The sequence below is a fragment of the Prionailurus bengalensis genome, chromosome A3 (genome assembly GCF_016509475.1).
Source record: "Prionailurus bengalensis isolate Pbe53 chromosome A3, Fcat_Pben_1.1_paternal_pri, whole genome shotgun sequence".
In the NCBI taxonomy this organism is placed as follows: Eukaryota; Metazoa; Chordata; class Mammalia; order Carnivora; family Felidae; genus Prionailurus; species Prionailurus bengalensis.
In genome coordinates this window covers 134,308,046-134,327,821 of record NC_057354.1, presented here as the reverse complement: position 1 = coordinate 134,327,821, position 19,776 = coordinate 134,308,046, and the positions used below count along the sequence as shown (strand labels likewise).

The window sequence follows — 19,776 nt, the reverse complement described above, 5'->3', positions numbered from 1 at the left end:
AGCATTTCTACTTCTAGAGGAACTTTTCAAGTCATCTAATTTCCCTCAAAACCCCACCTTGAACTGCATTACACCTACAGATTAACTTGAGAGGAATTCCCATCTTTATAATATTAAATTTTACCGTCTGAATAACAAGATATTTCTCCCGTTAGGGTTCTTTTATATCCTACAGTAAAGTTTTACAGTTTTCTACACTGAGGTCCTGTGCATTTCTTCTTACGTGTATTCTCAGGTAGACATTGTGATGGTTTTCATTGCTTGTGAAGCTAGGATCCTTTATTATACTTGCTAACTGGTTATTGCTAATCTAAAGGGAAGTTATTTAATTATTTTAATGTCTCCTCTATTTTCTAAGGCTACCACGAAAGTCAAGACTACAGTGGTTTTCGACCTTTCTGCAAAAAGGAACTTCTGTTAAGAACGAGTCCCTTTAATCTGATCAACATTTCAAATGTATCTTGAACTCATGTCCCACTCCCCACCCCAAACACACAGATGTTCACATTCATATACAGGCACAATATCAGTTTCCTGTGCCTCAGGCAAGAAACACTGCCCCGGACGGAAGGGTTCCCATGCGGTTCCTCAGCAAGAGCCTGGTTCCACCTCCTGTGCGGCCAGCTTCAAGGCAACAGCACAGTTCAGGACAAAGGATGGCCACTGTATTCAACTCTACCTTCTTCAGACGCCCAACATTTTGGATATTTACCCTAATTAGGTTCAAGTTAGGATCTTTTCTGCTCGTATTATAACACGCTCAAGGCTTCTAAATGCCTAAATATTTCATTAAGGGGAAAGTCTGCCTCTAGATGGCTTCTTCTCTGTCCTGTGACCAATAAGAAAAAAAGCCCTTCAGCTTCATTCTCCCAGAAGGCCTCTTTCAGCTAATTTGTCTCTGCCTAATCTTTATCAGTTTACTGATGATGATCAAATGTCTCCTCCTAATGGATAAAAATTACACATTAAACTAGGAGTTTTGTATCAGGTTTATATTTAAAATGCTATGTTGTTTTCTTCCACATACTTAAACATTTGTAAATTATATTTAAGTATTTAAGTGAAATTTTAGGGGCGCCTGGGTGGCTCAGTTGGTTGAGCATCTGACTTTGGCTCAGGTCACATCTCATGGTTCAAGAGTTCGAGCCCCGCGTTGGGCTCTGTGCTGACAGCTCGGAGCCTGGAGCCTGCTTCGGATTTTGTCTCCCTCTCTCTCTGCTCCTACCCTACTCATGCTCTGTCTCTCTCAAAAATGAATAAACATTAAAAAAATTTTTTAAATGAAATTTTACATTTCAGCAAAATAAAGCCACACCATATAAAGCTATTTTTAAACACGCGTTTTGCTCTTACTGCAAACTACCCTCTAATTTGTGGGCCACATAAGCAGTCTTTTCCAATCGGGGGTGAGCAGCAGTGGTGAGGAAGCATGCTCTCCCTCTGCTCCCCAATAGCGTCTCCATCAGCGTAATCAAGAGAATTCCAGGGGCACCTGGGGGCTCAGGTGGTTTAGCTTCCAACTTAGGCTCAGGGCATGATCTCATGGGTCGTGGGTTCAAGCCCTGCGTGGGGCTCTGTGCTGACAGCTCAGAGCCTGGAGCCTGCTTCGGATTCTGTGTCTCCCTCTCTCCCTGCCCGTCCCCTACTTGTGCGCACTCTCTCTCTAAAATACACATTAAAAAATAATCCTTTTAATAAAAAAAAGGATTCCAGAGATGCTGACGGAGGTGAAGCCCTAAGAAAGAAGCTTCCCTAAATGACTGTGTGAAGCAAAGGCTCCCTATTCAGTGGACCATCAAAGTGGCTGAGAAATAAACACGTATTATGTTAAGCCACTGAAATGATGATGTTTTAACAGTGTGAGCCTATCTCCAGCTAGACAGTAACAAGTTTAGAATGTCAGGTTTGAGAAATCAGAAAGGTGATGACCAGATCAACCAAAAGAGCAGTTGTGAGGGCCCAGTAAACACTGTGTCACGCAAATCTGTACTCACAAGAACCGCATCAATGAGCTCAATTTAGCTATGTTAGACTGGTTTTTAAATCTGGAAGTTTAGGGGCGCCTGGGTGGCTCAGTCAGTTAAGCGTCCGACTTCAGCTCAGGTCATGATCTCACGGTTCGTGGGTTCGAGCCCCGCGTCGGGCTCTGTGCTGACAGCTCAGAGACTGGAGCCTGTTTCGGATTCTGTGTCTCCCTCTCTCTCTGCCCCATCCCTGTTCACACTCTGTCTCTGTCTCAAGAATAAACAAACACTAAAAAAAATTAAAAAAAAAATAAAAATCTGGCAGTTTAAAAATATAAGCAGCACAATATTTGTTAAATGAAGTATATGTGGAATCCCAAAATATAAGCTAGAGACACAGAGCAGTTGTGGCTGAAGTGAGACTAGAGGGGACAGCCTCACCTGCTTAGTGTCCCTGGAACATGGCTACAGTGTCCTAGCACTGAAGAAGGCCATTTGAAAATTCATGATTTTACAGTATTAACTTCTAGCTGCTAATGTTCACATTTCTGTTATCTACATGCATAAACTGAATTAGTCAAGAGTATTCTTTTTGTTTCTATTTCGTACTAAAGGCTTAATTCATTCATTCTTCATTCACTGTAACACAAGCACTAACGCTCTGAATTTTTTTTTTAATGTTTATTTTTGAAAGAGAAAGAGAGAGACAGAGCGTGAGCAGAGGAGGGGCAGAGAGAGAGAGAGAGAGAGAGAGAGAGAGAGACAGAATCTGAGGCAGGCTCCAGGCTCTGAGCTGTCAGCACAAGGCCCAACGCGGGGCTCGAACCCACGAACCACGAGATCATGACTTGAGCTGAAGTCGGATGCTGAACCCACTGAGCCCCCCAAGGTGCCCCAGTAAGCTCTGAACTTATCTTGGATAGCACAGCTTTGCCTGCACTGCTCAGGTTTTCTACTCTGTGTTTGTTGTTTTCCCCCATTTTTCTCACTGTATTTTCTACTTTCCTCTTAACTGAGGTATTATTATTATTGATCCACTAAGGGTTTATTCAATGTCACCATGTGCTAAACACTACGGATACCGCGATGAACAGTAGGGTAACTGTTCCCAGGAAGACTAAACCGTCTAAGTGATCTTGACTCTTGTAAACATTCACAACTAGGTCCTACTCTCATACCCTAATGACAACGTGTGACCGGGCTTACACCTTCAAGTTCGTGAAGATTTTCAGTGCCCAATATGTTTACTGATTCCATCCATTAGCTCTTTTTGTCCAAGAATATCTATTATTTATAAGCTAGACCGCCAGCATCTATTCTCCTTTTCTAAATTCCGAGTATATTTCTCTATTCTACCCGATATATTGCTAATTTAACTAGTTTGTAAAGTGTATTTAATCAGTGTGTTTCGGCTTGATTTGTTTGTTCTTTTGCATGCGATCTCCTTTCATCCAAATCTATTTTTTTAATCTGTTTTAAAAAAGTAAAATCTACTTGAATCCCATTAAGGAGAAAAAGAAAATTTCAACTTCTAGAATTCTCTTGTTTCATAGCAGTAATTTTTCTCTAAGCTCATACAACTTTGGTCCATTTCTAACGTTGAATAACCTTTTTTCAGAGATGCCATGACATACTTTATTTTTTCTACTTTGCTTATCCTTCGCAGAGGTCCCTTGATAAGGATGGTAAGCAAGTCAGTCCTTAAGGATCGGCCTATGTTTATTTTGGAATAGACATTTCATCAGCCTGTTGCAGGACAAAGAGTGCCATGGAGCAGCTAGACCACGACCCCTTTGAAGGAACAAAAAAGCCAGAAGTCCTTTCCACTGCTCAGTTGAGTGCAGACATAAGAAAGCAGAACATTCCACGAAAGTGAAAATGCATGCAACCAAAACACATATTCAAATGTCTGCTCTAGAAAATTCAGAGGACCTCTGGCCCAAAGAAAAGTCTCAGGGGCTGTTAAGAAGCAGAAGTGACCAGATCTTACAGAGAAGCTGGTGAATGACTGTACAAAAAGGGATTCGCTCAAGAGATCAAAGAAAGAGACTCAAGGATACAGGCTGAAGGGGGATGGTTTTCAACAGTTATAACTGATGGCAGAGATTTCTGTGAAATTAGGAAATGCTTTCAAGATCAGAATGCCATACGACAAATTCAATTGCTACGTATTTGGCAATTTTATAGAAGTCAACTTAAAAGGACAGGTTATTTTTGTGACTTATAAGCACTACAAAAGGCCACTTTACATGAAGAAAACGTCTCAGCTCATAGAGGAATTTTCAACAAAAACGTTTGTCAATAGCTTTTCATTAGAACTACTAAATGCAACCATAGGCTGTCCTTCCACCAACGTGACAGTAGATAAAACGGGCTACTGAATCAAAGTTTTACTCTTACCCTGAAAAATCAGCAGAATATTGTCCATAATCAAAGATATAGACTCTAGTAATTTGGCACACTGTGAGGTATCCCAAAGCAAACACAAAACAATATCTGGAAAACAGAAACAAACTAGATTAGTGAAAATAAAAGATTCATTTTATTAGAGAATACATTTTAAAATACTTTATTAACTATATGATATGGTTCAAAAATTAAATATTTCTAGATCTACTCCACAAATGGCTTTCTTCAATAAACTGTAAAAACTCTTTACTAGTACCTAGTTTACTTGACTTTTGTACCACCTTCAATGGTAAATCCATTTAATCAATGCTTTCATTATTTTTTTCCTTCTGAAAGACCTCCATAACCCACATGACAGATTTGAAAGTCATGTTCACAAGTATAAAACTGTGAGTATCGGTAATTTTTCTATTTATTCTTCCTTTTTAGAAAACACAATTTGGCACAAAAATGTGTGGCTAGATCATACATTAAATAAATTCTTGTTCTCAACAGTTTAAAATCATACATCTTTAGTGTGGATCAGGTAGCATTTACTCACATATTACAAGCATGAACATTTAGTGATTTTCACATCTCAAGGTGCTTGGGACAGTTACAATATTTAAACACACAGTATGGAAAATAATTTGCATATCAATAGAAGAGACCAGAAACAGATTCTAGAACACTTAAAATTGCATAGATAAAGGCTGCAATGCAAATTAGCAGGGCCGGATTATCATCTAAATAGTTAACAAGATAATTCCAGATGAACTAAAGAATTACTGTACGACATTAAGGGGCGCCTGAGTGGCTCAGTCGGTTAAGCGTCCAACTTCAGCTCTGGTCATGATTTCGTGGTAAATGGGCTTGAGCCCCAAACTGGGCTCTGTGCTGACAGCTCAGGGCCTGGAGCCTGTTTCAGAGTCTGGGTCTCCCCTACCCCACTTGAACTCACTCTCTCTCTCTCAAAAATAAATAAACATTTAAAAAATTTAAAAAAAGGAATTACTGCACAACATTAAAACCAAAACACACAGGAAATGTGGATAAATATTCAAATGTTCTCAAACTGGGGACATACTTTCTAAAACATTGATAATACAGAAGGAACCGATAGGGTAAAAAACAATATATTTGGTTAACTTAAAATCTTAAGTTTCTTGTGTAGGCAATTTAGGTAGTTTTATGAAAGAGATCTTTTAAACTTTAGACATATAGGTAATTTGATCTATTTGAATTATTCCTGAGGTCGGGGGGGGGGGGGGAAAGGAGGATAGCTTGCTAATTGAAATGTTTTACAAAGCTAATATACTCCCAATAGCTGTAACAAAATAGCACACACACATACTCATGCACACACAGTCCACAAATCACAATTTCTAAAAATCATGTGATTGATTGACATCTGGCTACAATATCTCATTTCATATGGTCTTCTACAACCTGACCTTTTGCCCCTCCCCCCGTTAAGAACAAGAGTCTACTTCTCTACCCACTTTGAACCCGGTTGGCCTTCAACTCCTCTGACCAGTAGATTACGGCAGTAACACTGTGCTAGTTCCGAGGACAGCCCGCAATTGGCCTGGCACTTTCTACTTCTTGCCTTTTGGAAGCTGGTGGTCAGGAAAGAAGGGTGACTATGGGGAGATCACCACATGCAGAAGTTCTGGAGGATGAGACACCACGTAGGAGAGAGAGTGAGACAGACACCACGTTGTGAGATGTGTGGGTGACGACGCGGACGCCCTATCAAAAAGAGACGATCTATCCCGTTGAACCTTTCCAGAATTCCTGACCCACGATGTCATTTGCAAAATAACATACCTACTTGTTTGAGGCCACTGCAGTTTGGTAGAGTGGTATAATCAGAAGAGAAATCGGTAAGTGAAAATGGGGTGCTACCATAAGAAAAACCTGGAGCACACAGTACGGGCTTTGGGATCGCGTGGCAGGTGGAAGCAGTAAAGGCCTGAAGGGAATTGCTAGTGAACATGTAGAGCAGTCAGGAAATTGTAATCGGAAGCTACAGAAACACTGCTGCTCACTCTGATGTGGAAAATAGAAAGCATACCTTCCAGAAGCGCTAACGGGTTCCTTTTAGGCACATACGACAAAATATGGATACAGAGCAATGAACTAAAAAAGAGAAGTGTTCAGGTGTTTAGCAGAATTTAGAGAGAGAGAGAAAAAAAAAAGAGCTCAGGACAATCTTTCCGGTCACAAAATATTCTTCAAGCAATCACAGTGAGGATCAGTCGAGAGGTACTGTTCCACATGGCACCTCAGGGAGACGTAAGGGCACACCTTTAGAGAACCTCTCAGAAAAAAACAGCAGTTGCCACGAATCTCAAGGTTATGCCTCTTAGACACTCTGCTAGACAAGAACCTGGAGGATGCTGTCCCACAGCACTTTCAGAGCAAAGAAAAGGGAGACTGTCTGAAAGAGGTCTGTGGGTGTGGCTTCGGTCAAATGCAGGAGATTTCTAGTTGGACACACAGGAAGCCCGCATCAGTTTTCAAGAGAGTTACACAAGACTGGACTCCAAGGGAGAAACAGTTCAAAACGAAGAGATTTTCACGTCCCCAGTTATCTACTGGTAGGTAGTGGGCTGAGAAAGTTATTCAACGGCAAAATCTGGCTACCTCTTGTATAAAAAGGAAGGACAGCTCAGGGTGTGGATAAAGAGCCACTGAGACCAGCTCACAGGGACTAGATGGGGGCACCACTCAAGGCACGGCTAACAGGTGTCCATCTGGATCCCACAGTAACTATGGACCAGAGATTGCTAAGCGACTTGCATTCTTCTCCTTTTTTTTTTAACAGAAGGATCTACTACAAGTATCCTATCACTGTTCACCACTATATACTGGGTACTAGGGGGAGGGGTGCAAAAACCGGCGCCATTAGCGCACTGGTCCTCACATGGCCAAGAGCTGTCCTTGAGGAACCACACTGAAGAAGCCTCATCCATAGCAGACCTGACTTAGACGACGAGATGGAGGGGTCACGCCAGATGCCGTAAGGAGGTGACACCCTGGGGGTCTTGAGAGGAAGTCAGAATACTGTTCATGCGGGATGCACTGTAAACTGCGCAGGCCAGAGTACAGGTCACCGCCCCCAGTAAAAACCCTACTGCACATGCAGCTCTGAACATGAGCTGGAATAGAATTCTCTTCCCCTAGAATCCGGGCTGGACTTAATAACTTGGTTTACCAAATAGAACATAATGGAAATGACTTCCTGAAACTTCAAGGCCCGGTCAGCAGAAGTCTTGCAGTGTTCTCCATCTCAAATGCTTGTCCTTAGCACTCTGAGCCCCACCACCCATGTGAGCAGATGGCACCCACGTGGAGAAGTAACAATCCCCGCTGACCTCCCGGCCCACAGCCAACATCAACCGCCAGCCGTGGAAGGAAACCACCTTGGATGTCAAGTAGTTAAGCTTTCAAATGACTGCAGTTCCAGCCAACAGTTAATAGCAACCACGTAAGAACTCAAGCAAAAACTGTCCCGCCGAATCTAGCCAACACATAGAACCATGAATAATAATAATAGGGGCATCTGGGTGGCTCAGTCGGTTAAGCGTCTGGCTCTTGCTCAGTCGGTTAAGCGTCTGGCGCAGGTCATGATCTCACGGTTGTGAGATCAAGCCCCACACTGAGCTCTGTGCTGACAGCGTGGAGCCTGCTTGGGATTCTCTCTCTCCCTCTCTCTCTGCCCCTCCCTGACTTGTGCATGCATGCTCTCTCTCACCACTCTCTCAAAAATAAATAAACATTAAAAAAAAAAATCTTAAAAAAAAAAAAATCTACCAAAACACTAAGTATTCTGTTGGCCTGAGACACTACGGATTCCTGGGAGAAAGGATATGGAAGTTTTTGAAGTAGGAAAGGAACGGTGTATGTGTCACTATAGATTAACTTAATTTTAGACTTATTTTGAAAATTCCAATAACATAAAGCCCATTCTTCTGAAATTAATCTCTAAATTTAACATCACAATCCCAATCAAAATCCTAACAATACTTTGGGTGGGACCTGACCAGCTGACTTTCAAGGACTTCTGGAACACTGAGTAAACACGCGGTGAGGAGGACGCGCCGGATCCCAGCAGACAAAAGAGCACGTCACAGTGATTTATGAAGTAGTATTGTTTCATAAATAGATCAAAAGATTAACCAAACAGACAAGTTCAAAAAAAGACTCATCCAACTAGAAGTTTCTGTTTATGACTATAAAGTGGGCATCAGAAATGAGTGGGAGAAGGAGGAATGAGGTAAAAGAGGTTAGAAAGTTAGCTCTCCTTTCGGAAATAAAAAGAAAATCGTTTCCTGGTTCACACTACACGCACACGTACAAAAATCCAGATTATGAACAGATCTCACTTAAGAAATCAGATTTCACTTAAGAAATGAAGTGAAAATGGATGAGAATGTGAATGAGTAAATTATAGAGTTAAAAAAAATTATAAAGCCAGTCCATTTAGAAAAATAAGTGAGGGGTGCCTGGCTGGCTCAGTTGTTGGAGTGTGCGACTCTTGATCTCAGGGCTGTGGGTTCAAGCCCCATGTTGGATAGAGAGATTATTAAAAAAAAAATGAACTTAAAAAAAAAAGAAATGTGATTCAAGATAAAGAATGATCAGGAATTCATAGGAATAATCCAGAAATGCATATTAGAATACTACTTGCCCAACATCACTGCCAAAAGTTTAAAAATGGGCAATATCCAGTTTGGGTAGGGAAAACAGGCATTCTTAGATGCCGTTGGTGGGACAAAATTTTAAACAGCCCTTTTTTTGGCAAGTGATTTTGCAGTACACCTCAGAATCTGTACTTGCTCCCTGAACTACCAATTTCACTTTCTGGAGTCTATCCTAAAAAATAAAAATACTTACATATATTCACAAGGATATACACATGGATATTCACTAAAGTACTATCAGTAATATGAAATTTATACTTCATATAAATATATAAAAATAGAAAACCAACTAAATGTCTCCAATTCAGTATTAGTTAAAATAAATGGAAATAATAAATAGAAAACCACACTATGGAATTCGGTAATAGTCATTAGAGACACCTATATGTACACATAATGAAAGTCACTTAAGCAGAAAAAGTGAACTAAAGAATAATCCCACTTGAGGTGCCAGAACCCCCTATGCAGATGTCCATATATACACACATTTGTGTGTATATAAACATATACTGATAATATCATGGAAAAAGTTCTAGAACAAAACTGGAGTAGACATTCTAGGCTGATTTACTCCATGTGTATTTCCATCTCCATTGTCCCCTGCTTTCCTCTACTGTAGAGGCCCAAAGGCTGAATATCCAATCCCCAGCCTCTCTTGCAGCTAGAGTGGCAGGACACACAGATCTTGTCTGTGAGACACGTGCAGAAGTCAGATGAGGCTCCTGGAAAAGTCTGAGATCTGTGTTGCCCAATATGGTAGCCACTGTCCTAGACTGGGCTCATGCCAGCTCCGAAAGTCTGTTAGTTTAAGAATTTTTGTAAACTGGTTGTTAAACACAGCCATCATTAAAAATGAAGTGATAGAACATAAAACTAAATAAACAGTATTACAAAGGCATTAAATATTCAAAACTCGTCACTTCTCAGTTCCATCTTATCATTTGCTATTTTCTGTGCTCTTGAGGCTATTTACATCTCCTGCATCTGCACGACAAAAATACTATCTAATGGTGAGCTATGGAGCATTTCTTCCCAGTCCCACGTTCAAGGACTCCAAGTTAGTCACTTTAAAGCTACCGTGGTGAAGCATTTACACTACAAAAACTGGCAAATGATATAAATCTTCCTGATCATTGAAACCAAGGATCAACAAGCTAAAGGCTGTAGACCAAACTTGGCTCACCGCCAGCTTTGTAAATAAAATTTTGTATTTGGCCACACCCATGCCCATTTGTTTACATGTGTCTAGGGTTGCTTTCACCCTATAACAGTACAGCTAAACAGCTGTAACAGCAACTGTAATGGTCCTTAAAGCCTAACCAATTTATGGGCAGGTTTACTGACCCAAATTAGAATTAAAATGCCGAACAAAATGATGAAGGAAACGCCCATTAATCTTTTAGAAGGGTGCCATGACTATAGCCATTGTAGTGTAACTAACAAAGAAAGAGGAAATACTCTTCCATTATGCAAAACCTATTATTTCAATGCAGCAAAAGAAGTTGCTCACATACGGACAGATGAGTGAAATTCCAACATTCATCTTCAAGGTCTCATTTTCATCTTATTTGTTAACATAAACAGAAATAGCAAGCAACATTCCTGGTAGAACAACATTCGTTTGTCCACGACATAAGCAACTTCTTTACTGAACTGGTCGGTAACCCAACATTTATTTGTAGTCTGATTACGTCATATCATGGTTGAACTGCAACCAGAGGTGGTGAGTTATAAGAGTTTGGCAAAAATCAATGAAAGAATTCTATGACAATCAACTGGCTCTACGAAATTTACAATAAAGAGTATTGCATATTTTATTATTTGTAAGTTATGAACTATATATCCATTATATTAGTAACATTTATAGTTAACTTGTGCACGTGTATTTATGCATCTGGCGTCCCTAGAAAGTACCACTGACCAGCCACATGTGGTTACGAAGCACTTGAAACGTGGCTGGTCTAAATTGAGATGTTCTGTAGCTGTAAAATACACTTTTGCTTTTTGAGGCCTTAAAAAAGAACTTCAGACACACTGTTAATAATTTTTACACTGACTATATTTTGAAATGATTATATTTTGGATATACTGGGTAAAATAAAATATATCATTAAAATTAATACATTTCTTTTTTACTTTTTCAACTGTGTACACTGGAAAATTTAGAATTCTATCTGTGGCTCACAATGTGTTTCTTTTTATAAAAATTTTTTAGTGTTTATTTATTTATTGGGGGGGAGAGAGAAGCAGCACAAGTGGGAGACAGGCAGAGAGAGAGGGAGACACAGAATCCAAAGCAGGCTCCAGGCTCTAAGCACAGAGCCCGACGCAGGGCTCGAACTCATGAACTGCGAGATCATGACCTGAGCCGAAGTCGGCGCTCAACCAACTGAGCCACCCAGGTGCCCCACAATGTATTTCTAATGTACAGTCCTAGATAGCTTTCCTGAAAGCAGAAAAGGGGACAGACACAGCCGATGTGGCTTTTCACACTTTTGAATTCTTTCTGCCTAGAAAATGGATGCGATGGCTGTCGTAGCAACCCTCCTGCATCCTGTGAGGTGGCAAACGGGCTAAGACAGCATGAAAGAACAAGAGAAGAAACCTGCTTCCTCAATGACACGTTGACCTGCTGCATTGATTCTGAGTAGCCTAATATCCAGAAAGAATCCTAGGTGGTGAATTCTTTTTCCCTATTATCTGCAACTGAAATGCATTCCTAACTGATGGAAAAGCACGGCCAACTTTTGTTGTTTTCTTTTGAGTCAGATCACACAGGGCAAGGTGCTGGGGCAAGCCTTTGACTTTGCACACTCACACAGCAGCGGAGGAAAAGCAGACAGGCCAATGCGTGTGTGTGCAGCGTTATCGTAAGTGCGATGCTCAAGGTAAGAATTTCAATGAATGTCTTCAAACGGAAACATAGACAAGCAAATACACTCCGGACAGAACTGATCTAGATGTAAATGATGGCTCCGCCACTTTTTATTACATCCTGTGTGATGGTAAGAGAGTTACCTCACTTCTGACCCCTCCTTCTCTCCCTTGTAAGAGGCAGACACGGGGATCCTGAGGACTCTAACTCAATCAACTGCAATCTTGTCTTCCCTGCTGGTTTATGGGTAGGCATACGACTCAGGTCTGGTCAGTGAAACCTGACACGGTGCTTTTAGAAAGGCTTCTCTCTGTCTACGGCCATACCACCCTGAACGCGCCCGATCTCGTCTGATCTCGGAAGCTAAGCAGGGTCGGGCCTGGTTAGTACTTGGATGGGAGAAAGGCTTCTCTCCTTCTTTAAGTATGACACTTGCTACTGTCATATCTGTAAGTGCAGCGGCCACCTTTCACCTGTAAAAGCAGCTAGCCGAAGGACAAATCAATACGCCAGGAAGGCAGAATAAAAAAGTTACGTAGAACAAAAAGTAGAACTTTTTGATGCCCTCATTGAGACTGAGTTGCTGAACTAATCAAAAAGAGCTGCCTTGGGGCGCCTGGGTGGCGCAGTCGGTTAAGCGTCCGGCTTCAGCCAGGTCACGATCTCGCGGTCCGGGAGTTCGAGCCCCGCGTCGGGCTCTGGGCTGATGATGGCTCAGAGCCTGGAGCCTGTTTCCGATTCTGTGTCTCCCTCTCTCTCTGCCCCTCCCCCGTTCATGCTCTGTCTCTCTCTGTCCTAAAAATAAAAAAATAAAAAAAATAAAAAAAATAAAAAAGAGCTGCCTTGCCTCACGACTTCTTGCTCTGGGAGGTAAATCTTTCTATACTGTTCACACCATTGTGTACCAGGAGTTGGGATTTCTGCTCGTTGCAGCCCAGAGCATCCTGATACGATTATTACTCGTATCAAATCAACCGCATTGGGGAGTTATAGAACAGAACATTTTCTTCTTTTTAGAAATATACATGTTGAATCACTGCCTCATTTCAAAAAGAGAAATCACATCTAAAATAGCTATTCATTTAGGTATCAGATAGAGCGTGGAGACTGTTCAGGAAAAACCCAGAACTCAGGGACTATGGGATTAATGAACCAGAAGTGCTGAGGGGAAATGAAAAAGAATTCTTCCGAAAGGAGGACAAGAGGTAACATCATCACCAAAAGGTTCAAAATTCCTATCGGGAATAAAGACAAAAAATCTAACAAATGAGTAATTGTTTTCATGTGCTGAAATCAAATTAAACCGTTCACTTTCCCAGATGTGTGAGCTCAGATGACCTGAAGCTCAGCTTCAGGGAAAGGCTCGCGTATCTGAACACTAACTTACTGTCTTCTTATTCTGCCTCCTCCTCTGCTTATACTTAGTCTTGAAGTCAGGTACTTACACTGGGTTGTGAAACCTCGAAATGCGCTCCTCTTTCAAACACACTGTTGGCTAATCTGTAGCCTTTGCACTTCTATGCAATTTTTGAGACAGCTTTAAAAACACAGGGGACGCTATAAAACAAAAACCATATGACCAAACAGGGTCTTGGAAAGTATAGGCAGAGGGGGAGGGCAAAATAAGAAGAAAGTCCGTATTCTGATGTGTGAGTCTTGTGTAAGGTTAGTCACATGGACCAATGAGCAGATAGTCTGGAAATAAAGCCACAACATACAGGGTGAGTTGCAATCCAATACAGAGAAGATGGTATCTGCAGTTAACAATACTGGGACAAGTGGATCTACATACAGAAAAAAGTTCATTTCAACCTTTAACTCATAACACACACAAAAATGAACTCAGAATGGATCAGTGATCTAAGCCTAAACAATACAACTATAAAACTTCTACAAGAAAATGTTCACATATTAGGGCAGATGAAGATTTCTTAGAAAAGACACAAAAAGCTCTAAGCTATGAAACAAAAATTTGATAAACAGACTTCAAAATTTCAAAGTTCTATGGGGCATCTGGGTGGCTCAGTTGGTTAAGCGGCCAACTTCGGCTCAGGTCATGATCTCATGGTTCGTGGGTTCAAGTCCCGCGTCAGGCTCTGTGCTGACAGCTTGGAGCCTGGAGCCTGGATTCTCACACTCTGTCTCTCTGTCTCTCTCTCTCTCAAAAATAAATAAACTAGAAAAAGAAATTCAAAGTTCTGTTCTTTAAAAATCACCACCGGGGTACACTTATCATGATGAGCACTGACTAATGCATGGAGGAGCACTGACTAATGCATTGCACACCTGAAACATATTAATATAACACTGTTAACTACACTGGAATTAAAATTAAAAGCTTAATTAAAACAAATCACCACAGGGGCGCCTGGGTGGCGCAGTCGGTTAAGCGTCCGACTTCAGCCAGGTCACGATCTCATGGTCCGTGAGTTCGAGCCCCGCGTCGGGCTCTGGGCTGATGGCTCAGAGCCTGGAGCCTGTTGCAGATTCTGTGTCTCCCTCTCTCTCTGCCCCTCCCCCGTTCATGCTCTGTCTCTCTCTGTCCCAAAAATAAATAAACGTTGAAAAAAAAAATTAAAAAAAAAAAAAACAACAAATCACCACTAAGAAAATGAAAAGGCAAGTCACATATTAGGAGAAAATACTCCTAATTCATAAAACTGACAAAAGGCTTCATCCTTTGAATTATAAAATGATAATAAAGTTCAAGTCAAGAGATTTGAACAGACACATCCCAAAATAAGGTGTACAACTGGTCAATAAACACAAGAAAGATGCTTGACATCATCAATCAAGAGAGATCTAAATTAAAATCATAGTGAGATACCACTACACGTCCACTAGAACGACTAAAATTGAAAAGAATGATAAAACCAAATGCTGGTGAGACTGTAAAAGCAACAGGTTCATATATCACCACTTTGGAAAAGGTTGGCAGTTTATTATATAATTAAATATATTTTTACCCTGTGCCCCAGAAATTCCTCTTCTGCTGTACAACATGCAGGAGAAATGAAAACATATGTTCATAAAAAGACCCGTGCAAAAATGTTTTAGAAGTTGTATTCATAATAGCCCCAATTTTGAAACATCTCCAATGTCCATTAATAAGTAGGACAAAGGATACATAAATTGTAGTACACATATTCTATACAATGGAAAGCCACTCAGCAATAAAAGGAACAATCTGGTAGGTTGTGATCTGATTTTTTTCTTTAAAAAATTATAGTATCTAAGGACCACTTTTGCTTCCATCATGGAATCCTTAATAACTGAGCAGACGGACTCTTTCCATCTGGTGTTCCTTTTTACTTCTAAAAGATAAGGGGTGCCTGGGTGGCTCAGTCGGTTAAGCGGCCGACTTCGGCTCAGGTCATGATCTCGCGGTCCGTGAGTTCGAGCCCCGCGTCGGGCTCTATGCTGACAGCTCAGAGTCTGGAGCCTGTTTCAGATTCTGTATCTCCCTCTCTCTGACCCTCCCCTGTTCATGCTCTGTCTCTCTCTCTCAAAAATGAATAAACCTTAAAAAAAATTTTTTTTTAAAGATAAATTATAATTATTATACTTTGGGGCTCCTGGGTGGCTCGGTGTTTAAAGTGTCCGACTCTCGATTTTGGCTCAAGACATGATCTCGCAGTCATGAGATCGAGCTCCACATCGGGCTCTGTGCTGAGCATGGAGCCTGGTTGGGATTCTCTCTCCCGCTCTGTCCCTCCCCCATTTGCACACTCTCTCTCAAAATAAACAAACCCTTAAAAATAATAATTGCTACACTTTGGATCTTTTAAATGCAATTAAAAGTCATTAAAACACATATACCATGTAATACTTCAGATTGAGTCATATCATAAGATTGCATTTTACTACAGGTTATATAAGAAAATTATATAGGAGTGTCTGGGTGGCACAGTCAGTTAAGCGTCCGACTTCGGCTCAGGTCATCATCTCATGGTTCATGAGTTCAAGCCCCACATCAGGCTCTGTGCTGACAGCTCAGAGCCTGGAGCCTGCTTCAGATTCTGTGTCTCCCTCTCTCTCTGCCCTTCCCCCACTCACACGCATGCTCTCTCTCTGTCTCTCACTCTCCAAAATAAATAAACATTTCAAAACAATTTTTTTAAAAAGAAAATTATATATATTTATATATTATCTATGTGTGCACATATAGAGAAATAGACTGATAGATATGGATCATAAATATATATACATATATAAAATATAAACACATACATACAATTGTATCTATATATACAAATACAGGCACATGTACATACACATATACACACTGATATATTCTAAGACAATTATGCCCATGATCATAGTACATACTTTAATATATAAATATATTTTAAGTTCACTTTAAGTAAAAACCTAATTAAGATATTCACAGAGTCAGACTTTCTATTAAAAAATAAAGTACAGGGGCACCTGGGTGGCTTAGTCGGTTAACCGTCTGACTCTTGATTTTGGCTCAGGTCATAATCTCACAGTTTGAGGGTTTGAGCCCCATGTCAGTCTCTGTGCTGACAGCATGAGCCTAGTTGGGATTCTCCTATTCTCTCCCTCTCTCTCTTTCTCTCTCTCTCTCTCCACCCCCCCCCCGCCCTTTGCCCCATGCACATGCTTCTCTCTCTCTCAAAAATAAATACAAATAAACACTTATAAATAAAGTTACAAAATGAATTTCTTGTTGGTAAATTTCTGTGTAAACAGAAACATTTCCTATGTAAATGTCTTAGAGTGTGCTTTGTCTCCAGTTTCTAATTCTCATTAAAATTAAGTAACAAATTTTTTTTAAAAAAGGAACAATCTGTTGATAAACACAACTGACACAGGAATTTTAAAACATTAAACTGAGTTTAAAAAAAGGAGGGGGGCAGACACAAAAAATTACTTACTATATAGTTCCATGTATACAAAATTCTACAACAGGCAAAACTCCTCTCTAGTGACAGAAAACAGATCACTGGATGCAGGAACAGAGACAGACTGATCACACAGGGAGAGGAAGAAACTTTGGGGATGAGTAAAATGTTCTCTAACTTGATTTGGACAGCAGTTACAGTTTATTTGTTTGTCTAAACCCATTGAATTGGTGGTTTTGTTTTAGGTAAATTATACCTAAAGTTGATTGAAAAGTATTTTGGAAATAAACACATTTTATACAATCTCCTTTGCATATTCCTTCTCAGCCTGGGGACCCAGGGCTTGGTTTTCTTCTCCGGTTTCTGATTTCCAAGAGGATGTCACGCTGCCCCTGATTTTATATACCCATTATGTACTGACAGCTCCCAGATTCTCAATTTCCAGCCTGGCTATGCGTCCTCCTCTCCAAAGTCAAACAACCAACAAGCTACCTAACATCTCTAGGTGTTGCCTGGAAAGCATCTGGAACTTAACACGTTCCAAGTAGAAATCCTGATCCCACCAAAACCACCTTTTCTCGAGTTTTCTTGACCACTGTGAATGGCACCATCTTTCAGCTTTGCCAAAAAACCGGAAGTCATTTTTGATATATGTTTATGACTCACACCCCATATCCCAAATCTCCAAATCGATCTTCATATCGTACATCAGATGACTCATATCCATGCCCAAATCTATCTACAAAATAGACACTGGTTTGGGGTGCCTGGTGGCTCAGTTGGTTAAGCGTCTGACTCGATTTCGGTCAGGTCATGATTTCACAGTTTATGAGTTCAAGCCCCACAGGCTTGGGATTTTCTCTTTCTCCCTCTCTCTCTGCCTCTCCCCTGTTCATGCTCTCTCTCTCTGTCTCTCTCTCTCTCAAAATAAAATAAATAAGTACACGTACACACACACACACACACGACTGAGTAATGCCCATTGGGAAAAGGTCTCAAGTGGGACCAGCTCCCAGTGGGCATTACTCAAGACTCCCCAACAGCTACCCACCACACCTAGAACAAAGTCCACGTTTCTTCAAGAACATCCATTGATGGAGGAGTTAATTAAAAACAGAACAAAACAAAAACCTCTTTGGTTCTACGGGATGAATGGCATGAATGATACATTTACTAGACCTCTATTTTGATTACAACCATGGAATAAGAATTATTTTAATTTTTTTTAATGTTTATTATTTTTGAGAGAGAGAGAGAGAGAGAGAGAGAGCAAGCAGAGAAGGGGCAGGGAGAGAAATTGAAGCAGACTCCAGACTCTGAGCTGTCAGCACAGAGCCCAATGTGGGGCTCGAACTCACGGACTGTGAGATCGTGACCTGAGCTGAAGTCGGACGCTTAACTGACTGAGCCACCCAGGTGCCCCTGGAATAAGAATTATTAAAGACTCACAGCATCAGGACATGACTGAGCTTCAAGAAACCTGGCAACATCCAAAGCTCTCATCAGGTGTACACGGGCAGATCAAAGAAATTCCAGCAATTCAGGGCAAGGACAAGTTAGTCACCATCAGTGTTGGCTCAAGTTGGTCATGATTTTCCATTGGTGCTATTTTCACATTAATTACTTTGGTGAGATAGGGCTCTAGTTCACTTTAAGGATAATTTTGTTCTTATATAATAGTGTGTTGCTAAACCATCCGTCTGGATGGTTCTCACCCTCCGTTCCTCTCCCTCCGTTTCCTTGGCACTGCTGGGAGGGACGCAAAGCTGAGTGTAGTAAGCTCAGGTTAAACCTGCTGGTGGGTCACAAAAGCCTTTAAGTCAGGGAGCAAGTTTTATTCAAACTGGTACCTGCAACCCTGACCTCTACTCTCCTCGTTGGCAAATTATACTGAAGCCCATAGGATATCGCTGTAATTTTGCAGAGAGACGCTACTCAAACACCTGTAAGTAAATAATTCCCCAAACCTACATTTCAAATCTATTTCTCTCAAAATCTATCCGAAAGCTTCTATCCACAATTGCAAACTTCCATTTCTAGAATATACCATTTCACATTAAATAATCAAAACTACAATTTTCCCAGTCTGCCTAGCCTTTTTTTAAAAATCTAGTTCAGGGGCGCCTGGGTGGCTCTGTCGGTTAAGCGTCCGACTTCAGCTCAGGTCACAATCTCGCGGTCCGTGAGTTCGAGCCCCACGTCGGGCTCTGTGCTGACGGCTCAGAGCCTGGAGCCTGTTTCAGATTCTGTGTCTCCCTCTCTCTCTGACCCTCCCCCGTTCATGCTCTGTCTCTCTCTGTCTCAAAAATAAATAAACGTTAAAAAAAAATTTTTTTAAAGAAAAATCTAGTTCAGTAGGAATAAACATAAGCCAAGAACTAAAAATTAAATATTGGCAGGGGGCACTAGATTTAACCCTAAAGATGGCACTAAAAGAAATATAGTCTGAAAAGTACTCAATAAATAATTTACAGGAGCTTAAAAACTGACTTTCATAACAGGTAACCGGAAGAATGGTACAGTACTTACAAAATTAACTAACCAGAGACACAATTTCCTAAAATGCTCAGTATGTATATATGTAAAGTTTTTCACGAAAACCACAACAGTCCTGTAAATACACTATAAATTATTAGGCATAATAATCTATTCACCTAGGAATGAATGAAATGAACAAAACAAACTGCATGTTCTATTTCTGAGTATATTTCAAATGAGATCTGAAGTCTAGTAAAGTCAGCAGAGACTTGGAATGATCACTGCTTAAAAATTCTTCATATTTCTTATTTTAAAAATTTATGATTAAGCAAGTTTTTCCGTTTTCATTTAGTGGTTTTTAAGTGGAAGGCAGCCTGAAGAATCATTTTTCTATGCGACAGCATCTGAAAGTGGCCCCGGGAATGGCATGCTGATAATTCCCAGGTCAACATCCCACAGGGAGCTCGCCTCGACTTTCGTCCCCATTTATATGAAAG

The 19,776-nt window shown here is 40.7% G+C and overlaps 1 protein-coding gene across 4 annotated transcripts in view; it reads right to left on the bottom strand.

Moving 5' to 3' along the window:
* MBOAT2 (membrane bound O-acyltransferase domain containing 2) overlaps positions 1-19,776 on the bottom strand; it is a 123,304-nt gene that overhangs the window by 33,262 nt on the left and 70,266 nt on the right. For 3 of the 4 annotated variants that reach the window (XM_043604586.1, XM_043604582.1, XM_043604584.1), the window contains exon 4: positions 4,365-4,460. The exons of the other annotated variant lie outside the window; for it this stretch is intronic. In XM_043604586.1, the coding sequence (XP_043460521.1) occupies positions 4,365-4,460 (96 nt within the window). The remainder of the gene's footprint in view (positions 1-4,364; positions 4,461-19,776) is intronic. 4 annotated transcript variants of the gene reach the window in all.